We start from the raw sequence: 20,156 nt of genomic DNA on the forward strand, positions 1-20,156 counted from the left end.
CAGCGGCTTAACCCACTGAGCCACCCAGGTGCCCCAATATTGTAGGTCTTAATTTGAATTGGCGTTCATGTGATTCTGTGCAGTTCTAAGAGCATATTGATAAATTTATCTCTGTATGTTTAACATTTAAAGTTTAAATTAAAACATCTTATATTTGTTACAGTTGATTTCCAATTGGAGGAGAAAATATTTTCTAGTTACTTGTCAGGTTTTTTTGTTTAGCATAGTACTAAACTTGAAAGATAATCACTGGCAAAGATAAGTTCTAGATTTTTTTTCCCCATTGCAAATGTAGACTTATGTCTCAGTCATTTGCGCTGCTCTAACAAAATACCGTAGAAGACATGGCTTAAACGACATGTATTTCTGGTTCTAGAGGATAGAAAAGCCTAAAATCAAGGCGCTGGCGGATGTGGGTCTTGTGGCATTGAGACAGCCACCATCTTGCTGCGTCCTCTCATGGAGAGGAGAGCGAGAGCAAGCTCTGGGGGCTCTTCTTGTTGGGGCACTAATCCCACCATGAGAGCCCCACCCTGATGACCTCACCTAAACCTGAGCATCTCCTAAAGGTCACACTTCCAAACACCGTCACATTGGGCTTAGGGCTCTGACATGAATTGGGGGCCATTTCGGGGTTGGGGCAACACAACCCAGTCCTGGTGGGCGTGATGGTGGTGAACAACTTTTCACTGATGGTGGTGAACATCTTTTCCATAAAGGCTAACCCTAGATTTCTGTTTTGTTTTCAGTATTATGTGCCAAGAACCTTGCAAAGAAAGACTTCTTCAGTAAGTACACACATGCTTTTGCTCTCTTAACCATATTAATATTCCTCACACGTTTTTGCAATGTCAACTTTTAAAAAACTCCTGGGTTTATTCCCCGGAAGAGTTCTGCCCTTTGCCGAATAGATTCATCATTTGACCAGCTTCATTTCCAAGTTGACTACAATGTAGAGGCTCCTTAGCTGCGAGGCACGGAGTTAATAACTCATACCAGAAAAACGGTCTCTCTCATTCCCTGTTCCGGCCGCACCCTGTTTTCTGTCTTTCCACCCATCAATACGTTGCTTTCTGCTGGATGAAGTGTTCTCAGCTCAAATACACACGAGACATTTGTTCTATAAAATAGCTGGGTTTGAGTCAAATTGTTAGTCAAATTTTAGAAATTAAATCACATTTTGAAAGCCTCATGATGAAAGGAAGTATTAAAAAAAAAAGTAAAAGTGCAAAAGATAGAATGGTGATCCTTTTCTGCAGGAAGAAATTACCCCTTAACTTAAAAAAATTCAATAGAGTAGGTGCCTGCAGCATGAAATTTTTCACTCTTTCTGATTCTCACAAGAGCGCTGCTCAACTCTTACGTGGTATTATTCACATTTTAAACTTAGGCTTACGGGCTTTATTTAAGTAGCTGGGAAGCCCGGGAGTAGTGGCCCCCATCCAGGTGTATCTTTAAAGCCCCAGCCTGTGCCACCTCTCGGATCGTGTAAATCCATGTGATTCACAAGCCAGCCTTTAGGAACCTTCCTGATTAAGACTTGGTGAACACTTGTGTCCATAGATAAACTAGACAAAGATCAATAAACAAGATTTCTAGATTATTTTTTAGAGAATTTAAATACAATTAATTACAGACCCCTTTTCTTCCAGCTAATTAGCCCGCTTGGTGATCATCGGAAATGAAATTTTGCATTTAAACCTTTTTTTTTTTTTTAATCATTTTCTAGCCTCTAAAAATCTGAGAGTGCTGTCATACTGAGTTGCCTTTCTTAGGAAGCTAACTAGCAAGAACTTATTTTGCTCATCAAACTGACCCTAAATTAGAGAGTAAAATGCAGCAGGGTAATCTTCACCAAATTAGATGATCTTGAAGCTTTCTGTAGCCTGTAAGACCGTGTTCTGTGTCCCATGGATGGATCTGTAGTCTCATCTAGGTGTGGCTGTCCCCTCTCCTCTAGGACTCCCCGACCCCTTTGCAAAGATTGTGGTGGACGGATCTGGGCAGTGCCACTCAACGGACACTGTGAAAAACACGTTGGACCCCAAATGGAACCAGCACTACGATCTGTGAGTCAAATATTGTATAAGCCGTTTGGGGAGCCCCAGGAAAGTAGGTATCTAGCTTTTAAGAGAAGCATTTAATAATAAAGATAAAAATGATTTACTAATTTCTTACTGGATGGCCAAATGGATACATACTGCCTAATTTTAGAATCCATATACCTGGAAGTTCTTGTGTTTGACATTTTCATGGATTTTTATGGTTTGCTTCCGTAACTGTGGTTTTCAAACTTTTCTATCTCCTGGCCATGTTAACAGGAAAAATAGGGGCCATGGTTCAGATCCTCTGTATACTGTGTGTGTTTTGTTTTGTTTTGTTGTTGTTTATCTTTTCCAGTGAAAGTCTAAACTTGGTTGTAGAGCTTTATTTATTTTTTAAAAGATTTTATTTATTTATTTTTTTGAAAGAGAACGAGAGAGATCATGAGCAGGGGAGAAGGGTAGAGGGAAAACCAGGCTCCCTCCGAGCAGGGAGCCCAAGGCAAGCCTTGATCCCTGGACCCTGGGATCATGACCTGAGCCAAAGGCAGACATTATTAATTAATTAGTGTATTATTTTGGGCACGTCTGACTGGCTGAGTCTGTGGAGCATGGAACTAGGGATTGTGAATTCAAGCCCCACACTGGGTGTAGAGATTATTTACAAATAAAATCTTTTTAAAAATGCGTTATTATTCATATTTATTATGCAAACGTGTTATCTATATTTCCATCTTTTAAAATCCCACTTCTTAGTACAAGTAGATTTTCTACAAGAGAAAATATCGTTTGGTATGGTTGAATGTCTCTCAGCCTATGCAACCATCAGAGAATTTCTTACCTTCGTTCCTAAGATGGATTGCACTTTGAAAACCACTGTTTTATATCCACCTACGTTTTCATGTCCCTGCTGAGAAAATTTCATCGAAGGAGTGTGGAGTGATTCTTGGTTTTGTATGATACGGATTGCACTGAGTTTGGGTGGAATGTTTAGGAACTGGATTCCAAGACTCATTGCAGTTACACTCAAGAATCCCAAGTGGCTTGGAGAGTGGTGGTCGCTCCTTGTCCTGAAAGCTGCCCTCTGTGGTTGATTTGCACGGGCAGCAGCTGGGGTGTAATGTCTGTGTTAGGGCTCTGTAGTTTGCCTCGGGTGGATCTTTGGGTTTTTAAGGCCCCTTGGTGCAGACTGGTATTCTGCAGTGAAGCCTAATTGGTGGGAATTTATGAATCCTGTGGTTGTCCTTTGGAGCTGTGCAAATACAGCGAGTCTCTGTCCTCGGATTATTGTTACGATGTAGTTATGTCCATTTGCTTCTTCTATAACTGGCTGGAGGCCTCTTCCCAGACCATCGATGTGAGTCGGTATGTATTTATTGAGTGCCCGTTAGATCTGGACCAGAGGGCCCCCATCGTGTTCAAGGGGCTCTTTTGTACCAACAAGTCAATCAGGTGATATCTCAGTGGGCTCTCCTAACTCAGAAAGACAATTAAACCGGAGTTTGCACGTTTTCAGGTATGTCGGCAAAACGGATTCCATAACCATCAGCGTGTGGAACCACAAGAAAATCCACAAGAAGCAGGGGGCTGGCTTTCTGGGCTGCGTGCGGCTGCTCTCCAACGCCATCAGCCGATTAAAAGATACCGGATGTAAGAACCAAATGCTTTTCTGCCTCTCCATACAACCGAAGAAGGCTTATGAGGCATCTTTTTTTTTTTCTTTCTTTTGAATACTGAAATACACAATTCCTGCCTTCCTCCCTAGTTAACATTTCCCTGGGTTAAGTTTTGAATTGTTTGTTTGCAGACCAGCGTTTGGATCTATGCAAACTAAACCCCTCAGATACTGATGCAGTTCGTGGCCAAATAGTGGGTAAGAACTTTCTCATCTGTATAAAGAGATGCTTTTACAGACTTTCACATTCGGCGCTTCCTCACCGAGAAAGCACACGCAGGCACTGACAGTGGTGACAGATGTCAAAGGACAGGCCACATCCGGGGCCATCTTTTCAGCACTAAAAACGTTCATCTTGTGTGGTTTTCTTATTTTATCTAATTCCCTTCATCCCGTCATCCCAAGTTGAGGACCATGACTAGGCTCCCAAAAGATTTCAGGGTAGAATTTCAAATACCATTTGAAGCACCTCATTCATGGACGATTAATTTGTCAGTGTCTCTTGCAAGGGCACATGATAAGAAAAGTGGCCACACATGTGAGGGCCAAGAACTGGTTTCTTCAGGAAGACCTACTGTGTGTGTGTGTGTACAAAGCAAGGATGACTTCGGAAGACGTCTGCGTGATAGGGATTTTATAGAGTTAGGACTGAACTGTGGAGGAGGGAGAAAAATGAGATACGCTAAAGTTACAGGTGTTGACAAGAGGTATCCTGTTGGAGGCGCTTTCCCTGTCAGGTGGCTTGTTCTGTTACCCACCTCATTTTATTAGCGTTTTAGGGTAATTCCCACGTGGACTGTGTGCATTGCAAGGAGGTGGAGAAAACCCAGCAGTTCAGCAGCATACCCGAGTGAGTTAGGACCCCAAATCTTTTGGGCACTGTCTTTGAAGAGACATGACTCACAATAAATGAACAGGTGGTTACACATCCTGAAAACTGTCATAATGAGAAAGTTCTCACTTAATGCTTTTCCGTTTGTGATTTCTTTTTCTCCGTGGAGTGGTGTGCCAGGGGGAAAAATGAATACCTAGAAGCAACGTTATACGTGTCTTTGTTGTCACAGTAGGGATAGAGGATAAATATTTAAATTCATCTAGACTTTGCAGATACTGGAAGCGCTCTCTGTGTCATTAAAGATCTTCCTTAAAAATGAGGTAACTTAGAGGAAGCGACTATTGTGAATCTGTTATCTTTTATGGGGTGGGTGAAAACGCAGCACCCCCTTCTCCGCATTTCCCAGGACTGTTCCAAGCAGCTCGCGGAGTCAGTGCTTCATACTGGAGAGCCTGGCAGTAGATACGTTTCTGTGTGTACACGTGCCTCGCTTTGTGTAGTAATAGCGTACGGAAGTCACACATTCGCAGTGGCTCACTGTGTGACAGTTGTATGAAATGCCGCTGATTTCTAATGCAACACGTTCTTCTCTGTTTTAGTCAGTTTACAGACACGAGACAGGATAGGCACTGGAGGCTCCGTGGTGGACTGCAGGGGACTGTTAGAGAACGAAGGGTACGTATCCCCGTGGCCGTGCCCGCGTGCATCTCTGCTGCCCTGGGCTCTCTTGGTCCCTGACTGTAGCCTTCACGCCTGGGTGCTGAACACGCGGCATGCAGGAAAGGACTTTGGGTTACAGGCCGGGTTTCCCTGTTTATAAAGGAAGCTGTACAGATGAGTGGGGCCGTGCCCACAAGATTCCTCGGGACCCATTTCAAAGAGGTTTTCACTGGCCAGAGATGGGAGTTTGAGCATCAGTAAGAAATATAACTACAACAGATGGGAACACATCAAATATATTAAAAACTCTAGACAGGACACTGAGCAAAAAAAGCTGTGAAACGCTTAAAAAAAAGACAAAACAAAACTTTAAAAACTCTTTGGTCACTGTCCTAGTTTTGTGATGCCCAGTGCCTTCATGGAGCTGGGCAGCAATCATTAATAGTTGCTAAAATACCACCAAAGAGAGGTAATCTGACATTAACGCAGCTCTTGGAAATCCAGTCGGAGGAATGAGCCGTCCCACCCTGTGGGAGGGCACTGAGCAGTGTCCAGAGGGGGCGCTTGGTAGAGCGTGGGGGACCGCTCCATCTTGGACAGCTGTATCACAAGAGGAATAAATAAAAAGGAAGAGAATCTACAAATTAATAATAAAAGAGATTTAAGAGCCCTAACTACTAAATGCAGTGTGGGGACCTCTGTTAGATCCTGATTAATGAGCCCACTGACTAGAGAAATTTGGACACTGGTGTTTGATGATATTAAAAAAAATCAATGCCCTTTTTTTCGTTTGTGATCATGGAAGAAGTCCTTATCTTCTCGAGATTATATGCTGAAATATTTAAGGATGAAACGGAAACACGCTGGGATTGGTTTCAGGATAATCTAGCAGAGAGGAGAGAAGTAGAGGAGTAGTTGGGAGCTGGCCGTTGTCGTAGCTGGATGTTGAGTTCGGGGGGCTAGCGGGGGTGGGCTGTGGAGGCAGTCTCTCAATTTGTGCATGTTTGAAAGTTTTCAGTGTAAGATGCTTCTAAAAACTACTTGTGAGGGGAGTAGCCTATTAAGGTAAATTGTCTGCAGAATTGTTCAGGAGGTAGAGATGTATGCTCGAGAGTACTTTAAGTCAGTGCAGTGCTTTACATAACCGCGAGTTCTATTATACAGTAAAGTAACGAGGGAAATGGAGTATTTGGATTTGATTTTAAAGCCAGAAACATGAAATCTCATTCCACGAGCTCCTTAGAGTGCAAGGTCGGTTTCTCAGTCGTTCAGCTCTCCCTGCGCCTGCATCCTGCACATGGCCTCGGTCGTGCTTCCCGCAGGGCTCCCCTTGGCTGCTTGTGGCTCACGAAGAAGTCTGTCTGTTTAAACAGGACAGAACGAATTTCCCACAGCTGGGCGCTGGGCGCATCTCTGTGGAGGGAAAGCCCAGTAACAGGTGTGGGGGCTCCGCGGTCAGTTTTTAGGTGCTTGTCTCGGGCTGGGGGCCCCATGTGCGCTGTGCCCCCTCTCCTTTCTAGAACCGTGTATGAAGACTCGGGGCCCGGGAGGCCACTCAGCTGCTTCATGGAGGAGCCGGCCCCTTACACAGACAGCACCGCTGCTGCTGCGGGGGGAGGGGACTGCAGGTTCGTGGAGTCCCCAAGTCAAGATCAGAGACTCCAGGCGCAGCGACTCCGAAATCCCGAGGTCCGGGGGTCTCTCCAGACGCCTCAGAACCGACCCCACGGCCACCAGTCACCAGAACTGCCCGAAGGCTATGGTGAGAGAATCCGCCCCGCCATCCCCCTTAGTAGCTGCCGTGGCTCCTTTTGTTGTGACTCGTCTGTGCCCTGACTGCCCACGTTGGCAGAGCCGGGCCATATGACGGCTGTGTCAGAATAAAGACAAGTAAAAAAGGTGGTGATAAATCGTGAATGTGTCAGCAACTGCTCTACTCTCCCAGTTTAGCAATCGTGTGAACGTTTTAGGCAAATGAAGACCAAAAAAAAAAAAAAAAAAAGCAAGATGATGCGTGGGCTGGATGGGTACGTGTAGCACACAGTGGCCTGAGTGTGGGAAGGCCCGCGCCGGGTACGAGGGAAAGGGCGCATCTGCCCGCCCCAGAGCGGAGAACCCAGGGAAGGAGGCATGTAATGGAGATGTGCAGATAGTAGCAGACGTGAGAGTGGCTGTTGATGACTGGGCTCAGGCGGAGGGCAATGCCAAGGTGGCTATGCGTCCTGTGCTTTGCGGGCTGTGGCCGGGGAAGGGGAGCACCGCTTCGGCAGGTGGGCGTGGGGTGAGCCCCCCAGACAGTACGCGCAGGGCTTGTGACATAAGCAGGGCCAGCGGAAGGTCACCGCTGCCCCGAGTCTCTGTGATTCAAAAGAAAACCAAGAGGAGGCTTAAGCTCTGTGCCGTGAAGATGCTTTGACAACTGTCCTTGGAATTGACCCTAACTGCCCCCTCTGGTTTCTCGTGCAGAACAAAGAACAACGGTGCAGGGCCAAGTTTACTTTCTGCACACACAGACTGGAGTCAGCACGTGGCACGACCCCAGGATACCAAGGTGGGTTTTCTAGAATGGGCACGGTCAGAGCCCTTTCTCCAGTAGTTTCGGGGGGACTCCCCCCGTCTCCCCACCGGCCCTCTGCTGGATGATAGCAGCCCTTGGGCTGGAAGAAGTGTGGCAGTGCTGAGAGGAGGAGTCACAGGGTTTGGAGGCAGGCGCTCTGGGTTGGAGTCCCAGCTCTGTTGCCCCCTTCGGACTCCTCTCGGTAACCGGGTCACTGCTGTGGTCACAAAAGTGGGTCCCTGAGAGAGCAGGATCTTGAAATCAGATCACGTAACTGGAAAGACCCTCGCCCCTAGATGAAATCAAATGTGCTCTTGCTTGAAAATCCAATGAGCCCTTCAAGGTGTGTTGCTCTCATTTTCAACAAAAAATAAGCAATGGATGAATGATAGGATATCCAGGGTTTGCTTCAGATAATTGGGGCTGGGGTGGGGGGTGGGGTTAGCGAGTAGCGGCGTGTTTGAAACAGGTGGATGATGAGTTGGTAATGGTCGGAGTGGGTTATTCGTTAATGGTCTCTCTCTACTGTTGTATGGGGTGAAAATTTTCCATAAGAAAACATTACAGAGGAAATATAAAGACTCTATTACCCTTTCTCTCTTCTACTTTACTGTCCCTATTGCCTCAGTCCCTTGGGGACCATTCCTGGGGGAGATGAAGCTTTTCTATACGAATTCCTTCTACAAGGCCATACATCTGAGCCCAGGTCAGAGAGACCCCCACCCTTCCCCCATCCCATAATGGAGTTAAGTTTCTTTTTTTTTTTTTTCCTTTGTTTTGCTTTCTTTTTCGAAATTTGTTTTGTTTTAGAATAGCATTACTACCTAATAACATTTTTAGTAATGCTCCTTTCCTTTCTATTCATAATTCGTTTCTTCTGAGAACAAGCTTCCTGTTGCTGACTTTCTGAGTCTCTGTTGAATTTAAGATTCAGGATCTATAATTAGAATGGAAATATTACCTGCAAATGAATGAGGTGTCCCTTTAGTACCCACTGTACTAATTAGACAAGCAACCTGGTCACTGATGTTGTGCCCCCGCCCCCCCGTGACAGGACTGTACTGCAGTCACTAACCATGGGGCTGGGATCAGAAACGCTTGCGGAACGGAGCCCACTGAAGCCCGGGAATGCCGCTGCCGGGCACACCTGCTTAGAACTGAGAGATTTCGAAGGCATGTTAATATGTCCCCTTGAGCTTTAAACTTGGGCTTCTGGGAGCTTTTCAGTGGAGACACCTCTGTGACCTTGGAGCATTTAATTTAGCTTGTAAATTCCGAGTTTTCCGCCAGCAGTCAGCTACTTCCTGCTACTTGGCCCTCTTAAGTGTAAGAAATGCTCTTCCCTGGGTGGACCAGGTTCCCCATCACGGCTACAGGCTCTGAGGGCTCCGTTTTTGTCTCTCGGGTGTCGCTGCCACTGGCAGCACACAGGCCTGGACTCGGTGGGAGTTTGGCGTAAGTAGCAACATGACTGCCCCCTTTTAGTGGAACGGAGCCACGGCCATGTCGATCGGGGTCTCCTGTGGCACCTCTCGCTGAAGTTTCGGTCTTCCGCCCCCACACACAGATGGACAAACCTCTCTGTTATCTTCCATTTTGGTAGAGACCTTAACAGTGTGAATTGTGATGAACTTGGACCACTGCCACCAGGTTGGGAAGTCCGAAGTACGGTTTCGGGGAGAATATATTTTGTAGATCATAATAACCGAACAACCCAGTTTACAGACCCAAGATTACATCACATCATGAAGTAAGACTTTTCATAAAATCTTTGTTGACTTCTTACATTTATAATTTCATGTTTTCTACTAATAATTCTCTTCTCTACTGCATTGTTAGTGGAGAGTAAGCGTAAGTAAAATACAATAAATCGTTGTCGACAAGCGCATGATTCAGACTCTCAGGTGAGCTGCGAGCTGTATCGTGGCCACCTTTCCTTGCCGCAGCCTCAATAAAACTCACTGAGAGGGCAGTCTGTACTCAGTACAGCTCCGTTCTCGAAGCTTCCACACGCGGCTCTCCAAGGGAGTGCGTGGCCCTTAGAACGAGGGACAGCGAAAGGAAACTTCTCCTTAGCGCTCGCTCGTCACCACCTGGAAGGGCTGCTGCAGCCTGAAATGCTCCTCATCGGAGCCTTTTCCTGTGCCCGTCATTCCCGGACAGCTTGGAACTGGGAGTTACCTTGGATCCCATGTTCAGGGTCCCGGGTTTGTTGTGTCCTCCAGAACGTAAGAGACCACGTAGCTCTTCTCGTTGACAGCTGCCCTTGGGGACAAAACCTGGACAAGGCAAATGCCACCCCATCACTTCCCTAGTCCTAGTCCTTGATTTTACTGGAATTTTATGAGTGGGCTTAGAAATAACATGGTTATGTTAGAAGAGAGAACATTTTTTCTCAAAGTTCTGTGTAATGACTCCCGGTTGCTCGGTGCGGGGGGCATTCCTTACGGCTCCCTTGGCCTCTACTTGTGGAGTGACCTTGATGCTTCTCTTCTTCTCAAGTCACCAGTGCCAGCTAAAGGAGCCCAGCCAGCCGCTGCCATTGCCTAGCGAGGGCTCTGTGGAAGACGAGGAGCTTCCCGCTCAGAGATATGAAAGAGATTTAGTCCAGAAGCTGAAGGTCCTCAGACACGAACTTTCACTGCAGCAACCCCAGGCAGGTCACTGCCGCATCGAAGTATCCAGAGAAGAAATATTTGAGGTATGGAATTCAGTGCGACCGGCAGTGAGGCATAGACTGTTCGACCCTGTAAACAGACAGTGAGTTCTTCTTTCTCTGTGGCATTTCAGGTCTTGATTTTTTTTAAAAGATTTTATTTATTTGAGAGAGAAAGAGACAGAGATCGAGCAGAAGCAGGGAAGAGAGAGAGAAGCAGGCTCTCCGCTGAGCAGGGAGCCCCATGTGGGGCTCGATCCCAGGACCCTGGGATCACGACCCGAGCCAAAGGCAGACACTTCACCCACTGAGCTCCCCCGACCCCGGCACCCCTTCCAGTCTTGATTTTATTACTCACCGAATTGCGGGGCTTTTTCGGGACCAATGGGTACAGAGAGACTGTTTTCTCCTTTGGTAGGAGTTGAAAAGCTCAAGAGCTTCTGAAGTGAAAATAAAGAGGTTTATATGGAAACCAGTACTAAGTATTACTGTCAGTGCCCTCATGTGCTCTGTGATGACGTATTCCCGCAGTCTGCACGGTTTCTTCAGAACTAGTCATCCCTTCTACTGCCTTGCACGGAGTTTCACCCAATGGCTTCGCCTCCCCAGAGCAGCTTAGTGTCCAGGTGGCCACCATATTTTTAACGTGTTTTCTGGAAACGGGAAGATGAGGTGGTTCCTGAAAAGGGTTTTGTCCTTCATGCAGCTGTCTGGTGGGGTTCAAGGCCACTAAACAGGCAGGACCCTCTTGCAGACAGGACCCTTTTCTCAAGGAAGGTGATCGGAAGGTCAAATGTCAGCGATGTGCGGGCCATATCCTGCCTGCCAGGGGAATCACAGGCAGAAGCGATCAGAAGAAACTGAAGAAGAACTGAACTCAGGTGCCCCCGGGCTGCAGCGGCTGGGTGGGGGGTGGGATGGAAGGGGCACAGAGGGCGAGGTCCGGCCGGTAGGGAGCCCAGTGGCGTCTTCGGGGTGATGGGCACTGAGGAGGTGCCCGGGGCCACACTTGACGCCTGTGCACAGCCAGTGTTGGGCGAATGGACGGATCAGCCAGAATGGCCATTGAGCCGTCGTACATGGTTGCTGGGGAGAGAAAATCACCGAATTACTGACATGTTGCTGCCAGCGCATGTCCACTCAGCATCCTCGTTCCCTCTTGGGATGTTGAAGCTTGAATTACATTAAATTTAAAGTATGAAAAGATTCTCAAGTGCCTTATCATTGAAAATATCTGCATTTAGCTAGTTCCACTCAAAATACTGAATCTGGGGGAAGGCTGGGCTGGCCACCTGTTCTCTGTGTTTTGGGTAAGCTACTGTGTGTGTCTTACTTAAATCTTTTTTTTTTTTTTTTCCTTTTTTGACTCTGGAAATCCGGTGATTCTTCACCTCAGTATAAAAACAGGCTCAGAATTCATTTACTGTTCAGATTCTCTAGGGACATCTTCATTTTGGTTAAAATACAGAAGTTGGGATGCCTGGGTGGCTCAGTTGGTTGAGCATCTGCCTTAGGCTCAGGTCATGATGCCAGGGTCCTGGGATCGAGTCCCGCGTTGGGCTCCCTGCTCTGCGGGGAGTCAGCTTTTCCCTCTGTCTGCTGCTCCCCCTACTTATGCTCTCTCTCTCTGTCAAATGAATAAATCAAGTCTTTCTTACAAATATGTAAGTTGTTCTTAGTATGGCCGCGTTGAAATTAATTTGGAGAACATGGGCTCTAGTGAGGATGTATGTTTGCTCTTGAGCCTTCAGTAATTGTGCTGAAAATGGGGGTGTGTGTGTCCTTTTGGTGTGGCGTCACCAGGCACAGGCTGCCTTGTTCCTGAGGGAGACTCAGGGAGATCAGGTGACAGGAGCCACTGCATACAGGACACCAGAGACACCAAATCAACACTCTGAATGGAACCAGCTCAGACTTGGGTTTAAATGCACGTGCACCCTGGTTGGGGCTCCATCACCAACAACCTGTCACCTTCCGTAACTGTAAATACCACCCGTTCTTCTCTCTGACACTGTCATTTTGCTGAGCAGGAGTCTTACCGTCAGATCATGAAGATGCGGCCAAAGGATCTGAAGAAGCGGCTGATGGTGAAATTCCGGGGAGAGGAAGGTCTGGATTATGGCGGAGTGGCGAGGTGAGGAGCTGGGGCGGCCCCACTTGCTGCTGCACGGGGCTCAGCGCCCCCGGGACAGGAGGTTTTCCAGAGTTGCTTGTCCTGGGGCAGTCAGGACCTCTGCATGGCCTTCAGCGCTCCTGGGATCGAGGCTGTGTCACAGCCACCAGAACGCACATCTCCTTTGCCCTGAATTTACTTCTTGGAAAGACAGATTTCAGCTTTTCAGCGCCCCCTCCCCACCCCCGCGTCATCCGGGAGCTCCAAACCTGAAACACGAGGGACATGCTTTTGAAATCAGTCCGGGAGCGAGGCAGTTAGACTTGCTTTTCCCGGGAGAGGACTGTGGGGCACTGGTGTCAGAGGAACTCTGCAGAATGATGCGATGGTCAGAATCATTCATGCAAGTGATCTTAAAAATAGAAGAATGAAAAGCTGCTATTTCCCATCCTATGTCTTTACGCCTTTGAGACAACTGCCTTTTTTGCGCTTTTAACTCTCTCTCCTACTGGGTAATTTTATGTCACTAAACTGGCCGAGTTCAGACATTCACGACGTGTGGTCCTAGACGCAGATGGGCTGGGTAATGCCTGTGCTGAGGGCCCAGTTTAACACTCTCACTTCCTGGTTTATGCTGTCTTCATTTGGAGATTTTCTTTCGTTGACTTTGTAGCTCAGAATAATGTGTTTTCTTCCTTTTTTTAAAGGAACACAAGTAGTGGGAACAGCAGGCAGAGATAGAGGGAAAAGCAGGCTCCCCACTGAGCAGGGAGCCCGATGCGGGACTCGATCCCAGGACCCTGGCATCATGACCTGAGCCAAAGGCAGAGGCTTACCTGACTGAGCCTCCCAGGTGTCCCCAAGAAAATAATTTTCATTCAGACCTTTGAAGGCATTGCTGTCCTGTCTTTCAGCACCCGTTGTCACCGATGACAACCTGATTTTAGTCCCTCCTTTGCCAGAAGTAATTTAGGCCCATCCGGGACCACCCATCATCCAGAGTGTACTGCCTTTTTTCTTTTTTTCTCCCCTCTTCCCGTCCTTACTTCCTGCTGCCACGTCATCCACCATCATCACTCCCTTCTCCTCTTCCGTTTGTTGCACTTGTCTGGCAAAACCTTGACTCTGAACAATCCCATCTGGGGGCTGCCGAGCCTCTGCTGAGCGGGGGCGGGTGGCCGGAGGACGATGCCGTCCACACCGCTGGCCTCTCCCCACCTTGGGGACGCCAGACCTTTGCCGGACACTGTATCCCCTTCCTGTCTGTGCTTTAAGGAGGCACTAAAGGCAAACAGAGCAAAGTAGAAAGAAAAACAAGGAGGAATTCCAGGAGCAACTGCTCCGCCCTGGGTCACTGACCCCTTCTCTGTTCCCCTTGCAGCAGAGCCCTCGCAAGGGTAGTGACCATTCCCGGCCCCGCCTCCACATCTCTCGCTTCCTCTCCAACCCCCTCTCCCCCTCCACGGCACACCTTTCTGCCCTCTGAAGCCCCTTGTGTCAAGGTCTCCCCTGGCCTGCATCTCCGCAGACCCCGCGGTGCCTCCGCAGCCTTCACCTCCCCTGGTCTGTCAGCAGCACCTGGTGTCGTTGGTCCCTCCCTGTCCTCAAAGCTCTTTTTCCACTGGGTTCTGGGCCACCTCTCTCTCTTCATTTGCCTCCTGGCAGTCCCCTGTCGGTCCTCACCCCGGAGCATTGGCAGCCCCCAGCTTGGTCCTGGGGTTGCCCGAGTGTGCCCCGGGGTCTGTCTCTGCGCCTATACCCCACTGTACCCCACTGCTCAGTCCCCTCAGCACCGCACCTGTTTGCCCTGGGCTCTTAGGGATTTGTAAAGCCTCCTGAGCCTAATGGTCCCAAATCTCTGGTGGCCCCCCTCATACTAGCTTCCTGTTTCTCCTTCCTCCGTGCCCAGCCCGCCCCCAGCCACTCCCTGGTCACCTCCCAGAGCCCATCCACCTGTAGTCTGTCCTCAGCAAAGAACCCTGCCCAGACCACCCGAGGCCCCTCTGGCTCCCCAGCTCTCCGCTTGGGCTCCTGTCCTCACTCCTGAATGCGTGGTGGCTGCTCCCCTTGGCCACCCCGCCCCGCCGTGTCCCACTGTCCTGCACAGGCCACCAACAGCTTTCTGGAGGCTCTGCCGGTCCTCCCCTGGCCCCAGGCTCCCAGCCAACCCCCCCCCCCCAGGTGCCCCCAGGCCTGCCCCACGGCCTCCCCCCTCTGGCTGCCGCGCTCTCTCCATGGCCCGCCTCAGGCCTTTGCCCAGAGTGTCCCAAGGTGTCACATAGCTTGTTCCCTCCGTTCTCTGGGGTCTGCTCACAGGGTAACCCCCCCCACCCCAGCAGAGTCCTTCCCCAGCCCTGAGATCCCCGTGTTCCCCCGGCCTGCGCGGCCCATGTGCTCGGGGGCTGTTCTGTTCTCGACGGGTCCGCCGAAGCCGCGGCTTTTTCCTGCTCGTGGTTTCCTCTCCTCCCTTTCCTTGCTCCGCTCTTGCTGACGGGCCCCTTACTCCGAGCTGGACTCTACTTACGCGAACCGAAGTGGGGGCTCGGAATGGTCTAGTTATTTTTACCTGTTCATCTCTGAGTTGCTTTATTGCCATATACTTGACACACAACGTGACCTTCGTTTCCGACGTGCAGCTCGGTGTTCCGTAAACACTTGGGCTCGGCTCACCACGAGTGCGGCCGCCACCTGTCACTGTACAGCGAGCGCTCCCCACGCCACTGACCGTGACCTGAGGCTGCGCCTCTCCTCCCCGTGATGGCCTCATTCCCTCACCTCCCACCCCCCTTCACCATTTCGTGCCCCACCCTGGCCCCTCATCTCCGGCAACCGTGCATCCGTTCCCCGTCTTTACGGGTCTGTTTCTGCTTTGTTCGTTTGCTTTGCTGTATTTTTTGGATTCCACATGTAAGTGAAATCACATGGTATCTGTGTCTGTCTGACTGAGTTCACTCAGCATCATACCCTCTGGGTCCGTCCATGTGGTCGCGAGATCCCATCCTTTTTTCGGATTCACATCCCCTCGTGTACGTCCCTCACCGTTTTCCCCGTTCGTCTGTTCGTGGACACTGAGGTTGCTTCTGTATCTTGGCTCTTGTAAATAATGCCGCCACAATAATGCTATTGTAAACAAGCAGAGGAGCGCGTAAGACTTTGAATTAGTGTCTTCATTTTCTTTGGATAAATACCCAGTAGTGGAATTACTGGATCACATGGTGTTCCTATCTTTAATTTTTGGAGGAACCTCTGTACTGTTGTCCCCAGCGGCACTGTCTGGCACGTTTTTATTTTCTTGTGGTATCGTAACATACTCATTTATGGATTCCAGGGTAACAAAATATAAAATGAGAACATTCACTTCTAATCTGCCATCTGTGATGGAGTCTTCACAGGACTGACTCTTCAAGAACACCCCTATAATGTGTGCTCTTGTGAAGACTGTCTTTACTCATTACCCATTAATGTTAAGACTCTACCTTAGGCACTAGGGATACGACAGAGAACACAGTGATGTGTCCTCTGCCCCCTTCACCCCTCCCAAGTCCCCATCCAAAGGCGTTCTCAATCTCATGAGGTACAGACATTAATGAAAGAATTACATAAGTAATTCTAAAACTCCAGCTCTGGTAGCGGCTACCGAAGAGGTCGTGCTCCTGTGAAGATGTGTCTTGGGAAGTCGGGACAGGATGTCACATGCTCCCCACTTTAGGGCAGATTCTCAGCCCTACAGCAGCTACCCCAAGAGAAATTATGTTCTGATACACATTATAAGTGGCTTCATTTGGTTTCTGGGTAGAGCTGGGATTTTTTTTTTTTTCAGGAGCCAAAAGACTTGAAAAGCAAGGAGTAACGATCTGCCCCTTGGCCCTGGATGGAATCAGTCCTCCACCTTCTTCCCACTGCCGGTCTCTCCCTCCTCCCACCCTCTTGCCAAGTCCGACTGGGAGAAAGGCTGCAGAAAGGCATGCATTCGCCTGGCATGAGCTCACATTGGCACCAGCTCTCCAGGGGAAACATTTTTCCTTTCAAGACCATCCCAAGGTTCTTCTTGAACTTGATCTTGATTCTAGAAACCATGTTTCTTTTGGCACTATAACTTCTGTTTGCCTTTGATAACACAAATTCTGTCTCCAGCTAAGAGGATTAGGCTTTCTGTCCTCCTTCATAGCGGAGAATCTTCCTAGTTACACGTTCTTATCTGCCCCAACAATTTAAACCAGACTACTTGCATTTTCTCCATTTCCTTTATAGTCTCGGAAATTTGGTGTCCTGAACTGTTCCAACCTACCGTCGTTCCTTTGCATGTCTGGTCCTGCCTATTCCCAGGCACACGTGTGAATAGCTCGGTTTCGTGTGCTAGGAGTTCTCTTCCTTCCACGTGTCCCGTTTTTATCAAGTCTTCCACACGGAGAGGTCTTTGGGGAGCCCCCCTTGGTTGACACGGTGCTCCAGTGGGGAGAGCGGTGAGCCCTGGCTTTCCTGCTTCCTGTTGGGTCTTGCATTATTTCATCTCTCAGATCCTTCCTCATGTCTGTAGGGGTCAGATCTATCTAGAGAGCTTTAGAGAGATTTAAATCCCACGTATGTGTGCCTGCAGTCATTATCTGGTTGATGAGAATCAGTCCACACTGAACTTCCCCAGTGTTTGGTTCTGAACCATTTCCTGTACTGTTAAAAAACCATTTTGCCTGCCAAGTTCTCTCTCTCCTTACCACTTCCTTAACATACCTAATACGCCTCCCTGCCTCCGTGCGGGACTCGGTCAGAGTGTTTGCTTGTATTTTAATCACATCCTGTCTAGACAGTTGCGGGTCCTTGGCTTTGGAAAATGACTCTTCTCAAACCCAAACTCTGAAACTTGGGGATGAATCCAGGTCTTATAGTTGGAGAATTCTGCCTTTCTAGTAAAGAATTTTGTAACATTTGGAGTCTCACTGCTTCTGGCACTTCCTTTCTGTTCTTTTGAGTTTGATACATAATTTTGTTGTGGTCTGATTTTTTTTGTGTACTCTCCCAGTTTTCTTGAATTATTTGCACGTGTGCTCATCCTTTCATAATCGTTCTCGATTCTCTGCCTTTTCTATTTGACAGAGTAAGAAATTCCAGAATAAAACCTGGGTCTGTTTATCTTAATGAAATTTATTCATTTGAGAGGAGTTTTGAATAAAGAAGAAAAGGGTCTTTGTAAGAAGTGGCACAGGTGCTTGGGTACGGTTTTCCCCGTATGTTCCCCAGATTCCTCCGGATTCTACTGAGAGTGCTTGTTTTGTTTATTTCTGATTTGGGGCCTTTTTATAATGAAATGATTGGAATATATAGGAATTCTAAAAGTAATTTATTCTTAAATATCCCAGATTTTAGAACTCTTAGTATTAATCTCATTAAGTATTAAGCTTGTTTTTTAAATTATAAAAGCAGTAAATGTTGGGGTGCCTGGGTGGCTCAGCCGGTTAAACGTCTGACTCTTGATTTTGGCTCAGGTCATGATCTCAGGGTCTGAAGATCAAGCCCTGGGTCAGGCTCCATGCTAGGCGTGGAACCTGCTTAGGATTCGCTCTCTCCCTCTGTCCTTTCCCTGCTCATGAGTGCACATGCTCTCTCAAAAAAATAAATGTTTATAGCAAAAGATAAGAATTCAGCAAAACAGAAGATTATGAAGGGCAAAAAAGTCATTCTTAATCCATCTCCCCAGACTGTGAAATATCTTCTCCTTGCTTAAATGTTGATAACATGTTACAGTTGGAAATTGAAGAACTTTCTAGAAAGAAGCAAAAGAAGACTGCAAATGCCCCAGAATGTTAATTCTCAAGTTAACTACTGTCTGTGTAAATCATCCCCCTCTTTCTCTTTGCTCTGTGTAGACAGCTTTCCTGTTTTGTGTGTATGTGCGCACGCGCACACTCTTTTTTAAATAAAACTAGGATCTCGGTCTTTCTTACGGTCCTTACGGTCCTTACGGAAGGTCTGTTACTACCACAGCATGAGCGTCATCACCCGAGATGTGTGTCTCTGCACAGTAGCTGAGAGAATTTTAGCGGAGGTACAGGAAGGCTGACCAGGTAGCTGTCGAGAGGACTGCCGGCGGGAGGCAGTCCTGACTCAGGTCAGCGCGGGTCTTCCTCAGCTTCCGACCTGTGCGGGGTCAGGGCCAGAAAAGCCATCATCTCTCATTCAGCCAGAAGCGAGTTGTTCCTTCCCAGTCTGTGCGGGGCCCCTTCTCTCAGAGCAGGGTATCCCCACCAGTGGGGCCTTCCAGGGCACAGGGCACCGGTCCGTCTGGTAAGACCGAAGACCGGACGTTCCTGCATGTATAAAATGCCTGTCATGTTCTTGTCTCTAGGGAGTGGCTTTACTTACTGTGCCATGAAATGTTGAATCCGTATTACGGACTCTTCCAATATTCTACGGACAACATTTACATGTTGCAAATCAACCCAGATTCCTCAATCAACCCCGTAAGTATTCATGAGCGAAGAAGGGGCAAATTGGAACATTTTTTAAAATGGATTTCCAGGTTTGGTCTCTATCCTTGGTCTGTTCGTTCTGGACTTGCTCGGAGTCTGTGGTAAATAGCCAAAGGCCGAGTGGGAACCGGATTAAGGGGAATGATTTCTCTCCCAGGCCTGGGATCACGGGGTATGTTAATTTCAAAGACAGCAAGAGTGAAACTGAACTGCTCGGACTACTCAGAGCCCTTTATCGCCAGTTGAGGGAACCGAGGTAGGAGGATTTGCTGACCATGTCATTCTGAGACCTGGGCTATGAAATCCGTCTTCTCCCAGTCAAAATTAGAATTTTCCCTAATTGGCCTTTTTGGCCACAAGTGTGGACACTCTTAGCGGCTCATTTGAGAGGAAGACGGGAGCACGGAGTGAGGGACTGGACTGAGGTTGGATAGCCGGCGTGTGGAGGGCTCTCCCTGTGGGGCCGTGTCCCGTGGTCACTGCTGCTGAGCCCACGGCCCTGAGGCAGTCTGGGACCAGCTCTACTCTACATTCAAATGTGACAGAGCCCAAATGGAAATGAGGTTTTGATGAATTCTGACTATAATTCCAACTGAAAGCAGAGATGTGTGTTTCCCCATTAAAAACCAGAAGAGCTCTAGTTTTAGAATGCTTCACGTGCAGAGAATTTTCCTTTATGTTCCTTTTTCATTTTGTCTTCCTTCTTCGGATTTTTTCTCTTCTGCTTTCTCCAGGGACTCGGGAGGGATTGCCCTCTGCTCTCTTTCTGGTAGCACAGTGGGAAGGAGGAGAGGGGCCGGCTTCCCCAGGCGCCCTGCACTTAGAAGGGCCTGTGCTTGGTTTGATTCTGCCGTTGCCAGTGTTGAAATTCTTAATTTCTGAGTAAGGGGTTCTGCATTTTCCTTCTACACCGAGTGCCACAAATGATGTCGCAATCCTGAGGAGGTGTTTGAACTAAGGGCCTTTCAAATGCTCAGATGATTTCTACAAAAGACATGCTCTGGGTTTTGACTATCTAACCAGCCTTCCTTTCTCTGTTGGTGAGCATAGCCCGTGAGTAACCGAGTCCGTGTTCGGTCGTGATGGGACAATTCATTCTCTGGAGAAGCTTGGAGAAAGCCCAAAGCTCGAAGTTCCCACTTTGGCCGGGCCTT

General features: G+C 48.3%; 1 protein-coding gene across 5 annotated transcripts in view; it reads left to right on the top strand.

The window, feature by feature from the left end:
* The window catches only part of SMURF1 (SMAD specific E3 ubiquitin protein ligase 1), a 105,424-nt gene that overhangs the window by 75,030 nt on the left and 10,238 nt on the right, over positions 1–20,156 (top strand). For 3 of the 5 annotated variants that reach the window (XM_047713090.1, XM_047713091.1, XM_047713092.1), the window contains exons 2-12: positions 750–788; positions 1,961–2,069; positions 3,559–3,692; positions 3,850–3,915; positions 5,152–5,227; positions 6,733–6,974; positions 7,679–7,763; positions 9,373–9,519; positions 10,272–10,470; positions 12,456–12,559; positions 18,879–18,993. In XM_047713090.1, coding sequence (XP_047569046.1) covers positions 750–788; positions 1,961–2,069; positions 3,559–3,692; positions 3,850–3,915; positions 5,152–5,227; positions 6,733–6,974; positions 7,679–7,763; positions 9,373–9,519; positions 10,272–10,470; positions 12,456–12,559; positions 18,879–18,993 — 1,316 coding nt within the window. Of the gene's footprint in view, positions 1–749; positions 789–1,960; positions 2,070–3,558; positions 3,693–3,849; positions 3,916–5,151; positions 5,228–6,732; positions 6,975–7,678; positions 7,764–8,397; positions 8,476–9,372; positions 9,520–10,271; positions 10,471–12,455; positions 12,560–18,878; positions 18,994–20,156 lie in introns of all 5 variants that reach the window. The other 2 variants (XM_047713094.1, XM_047713093.1) reach the window with 2 other exon arrangements.

Source organism: Lutra lutra, chromosome 18 (assembly GCF_902655055.1).
Source record: "Lutra lutra chromosome 18, mLutLut1.2, whole genome shotgun sequence".
NCBI lineage: Eukaryota > Metazoa > Chordata > Mammalia > Carnivora > Mustelidae > Lutra > Lutra lutra.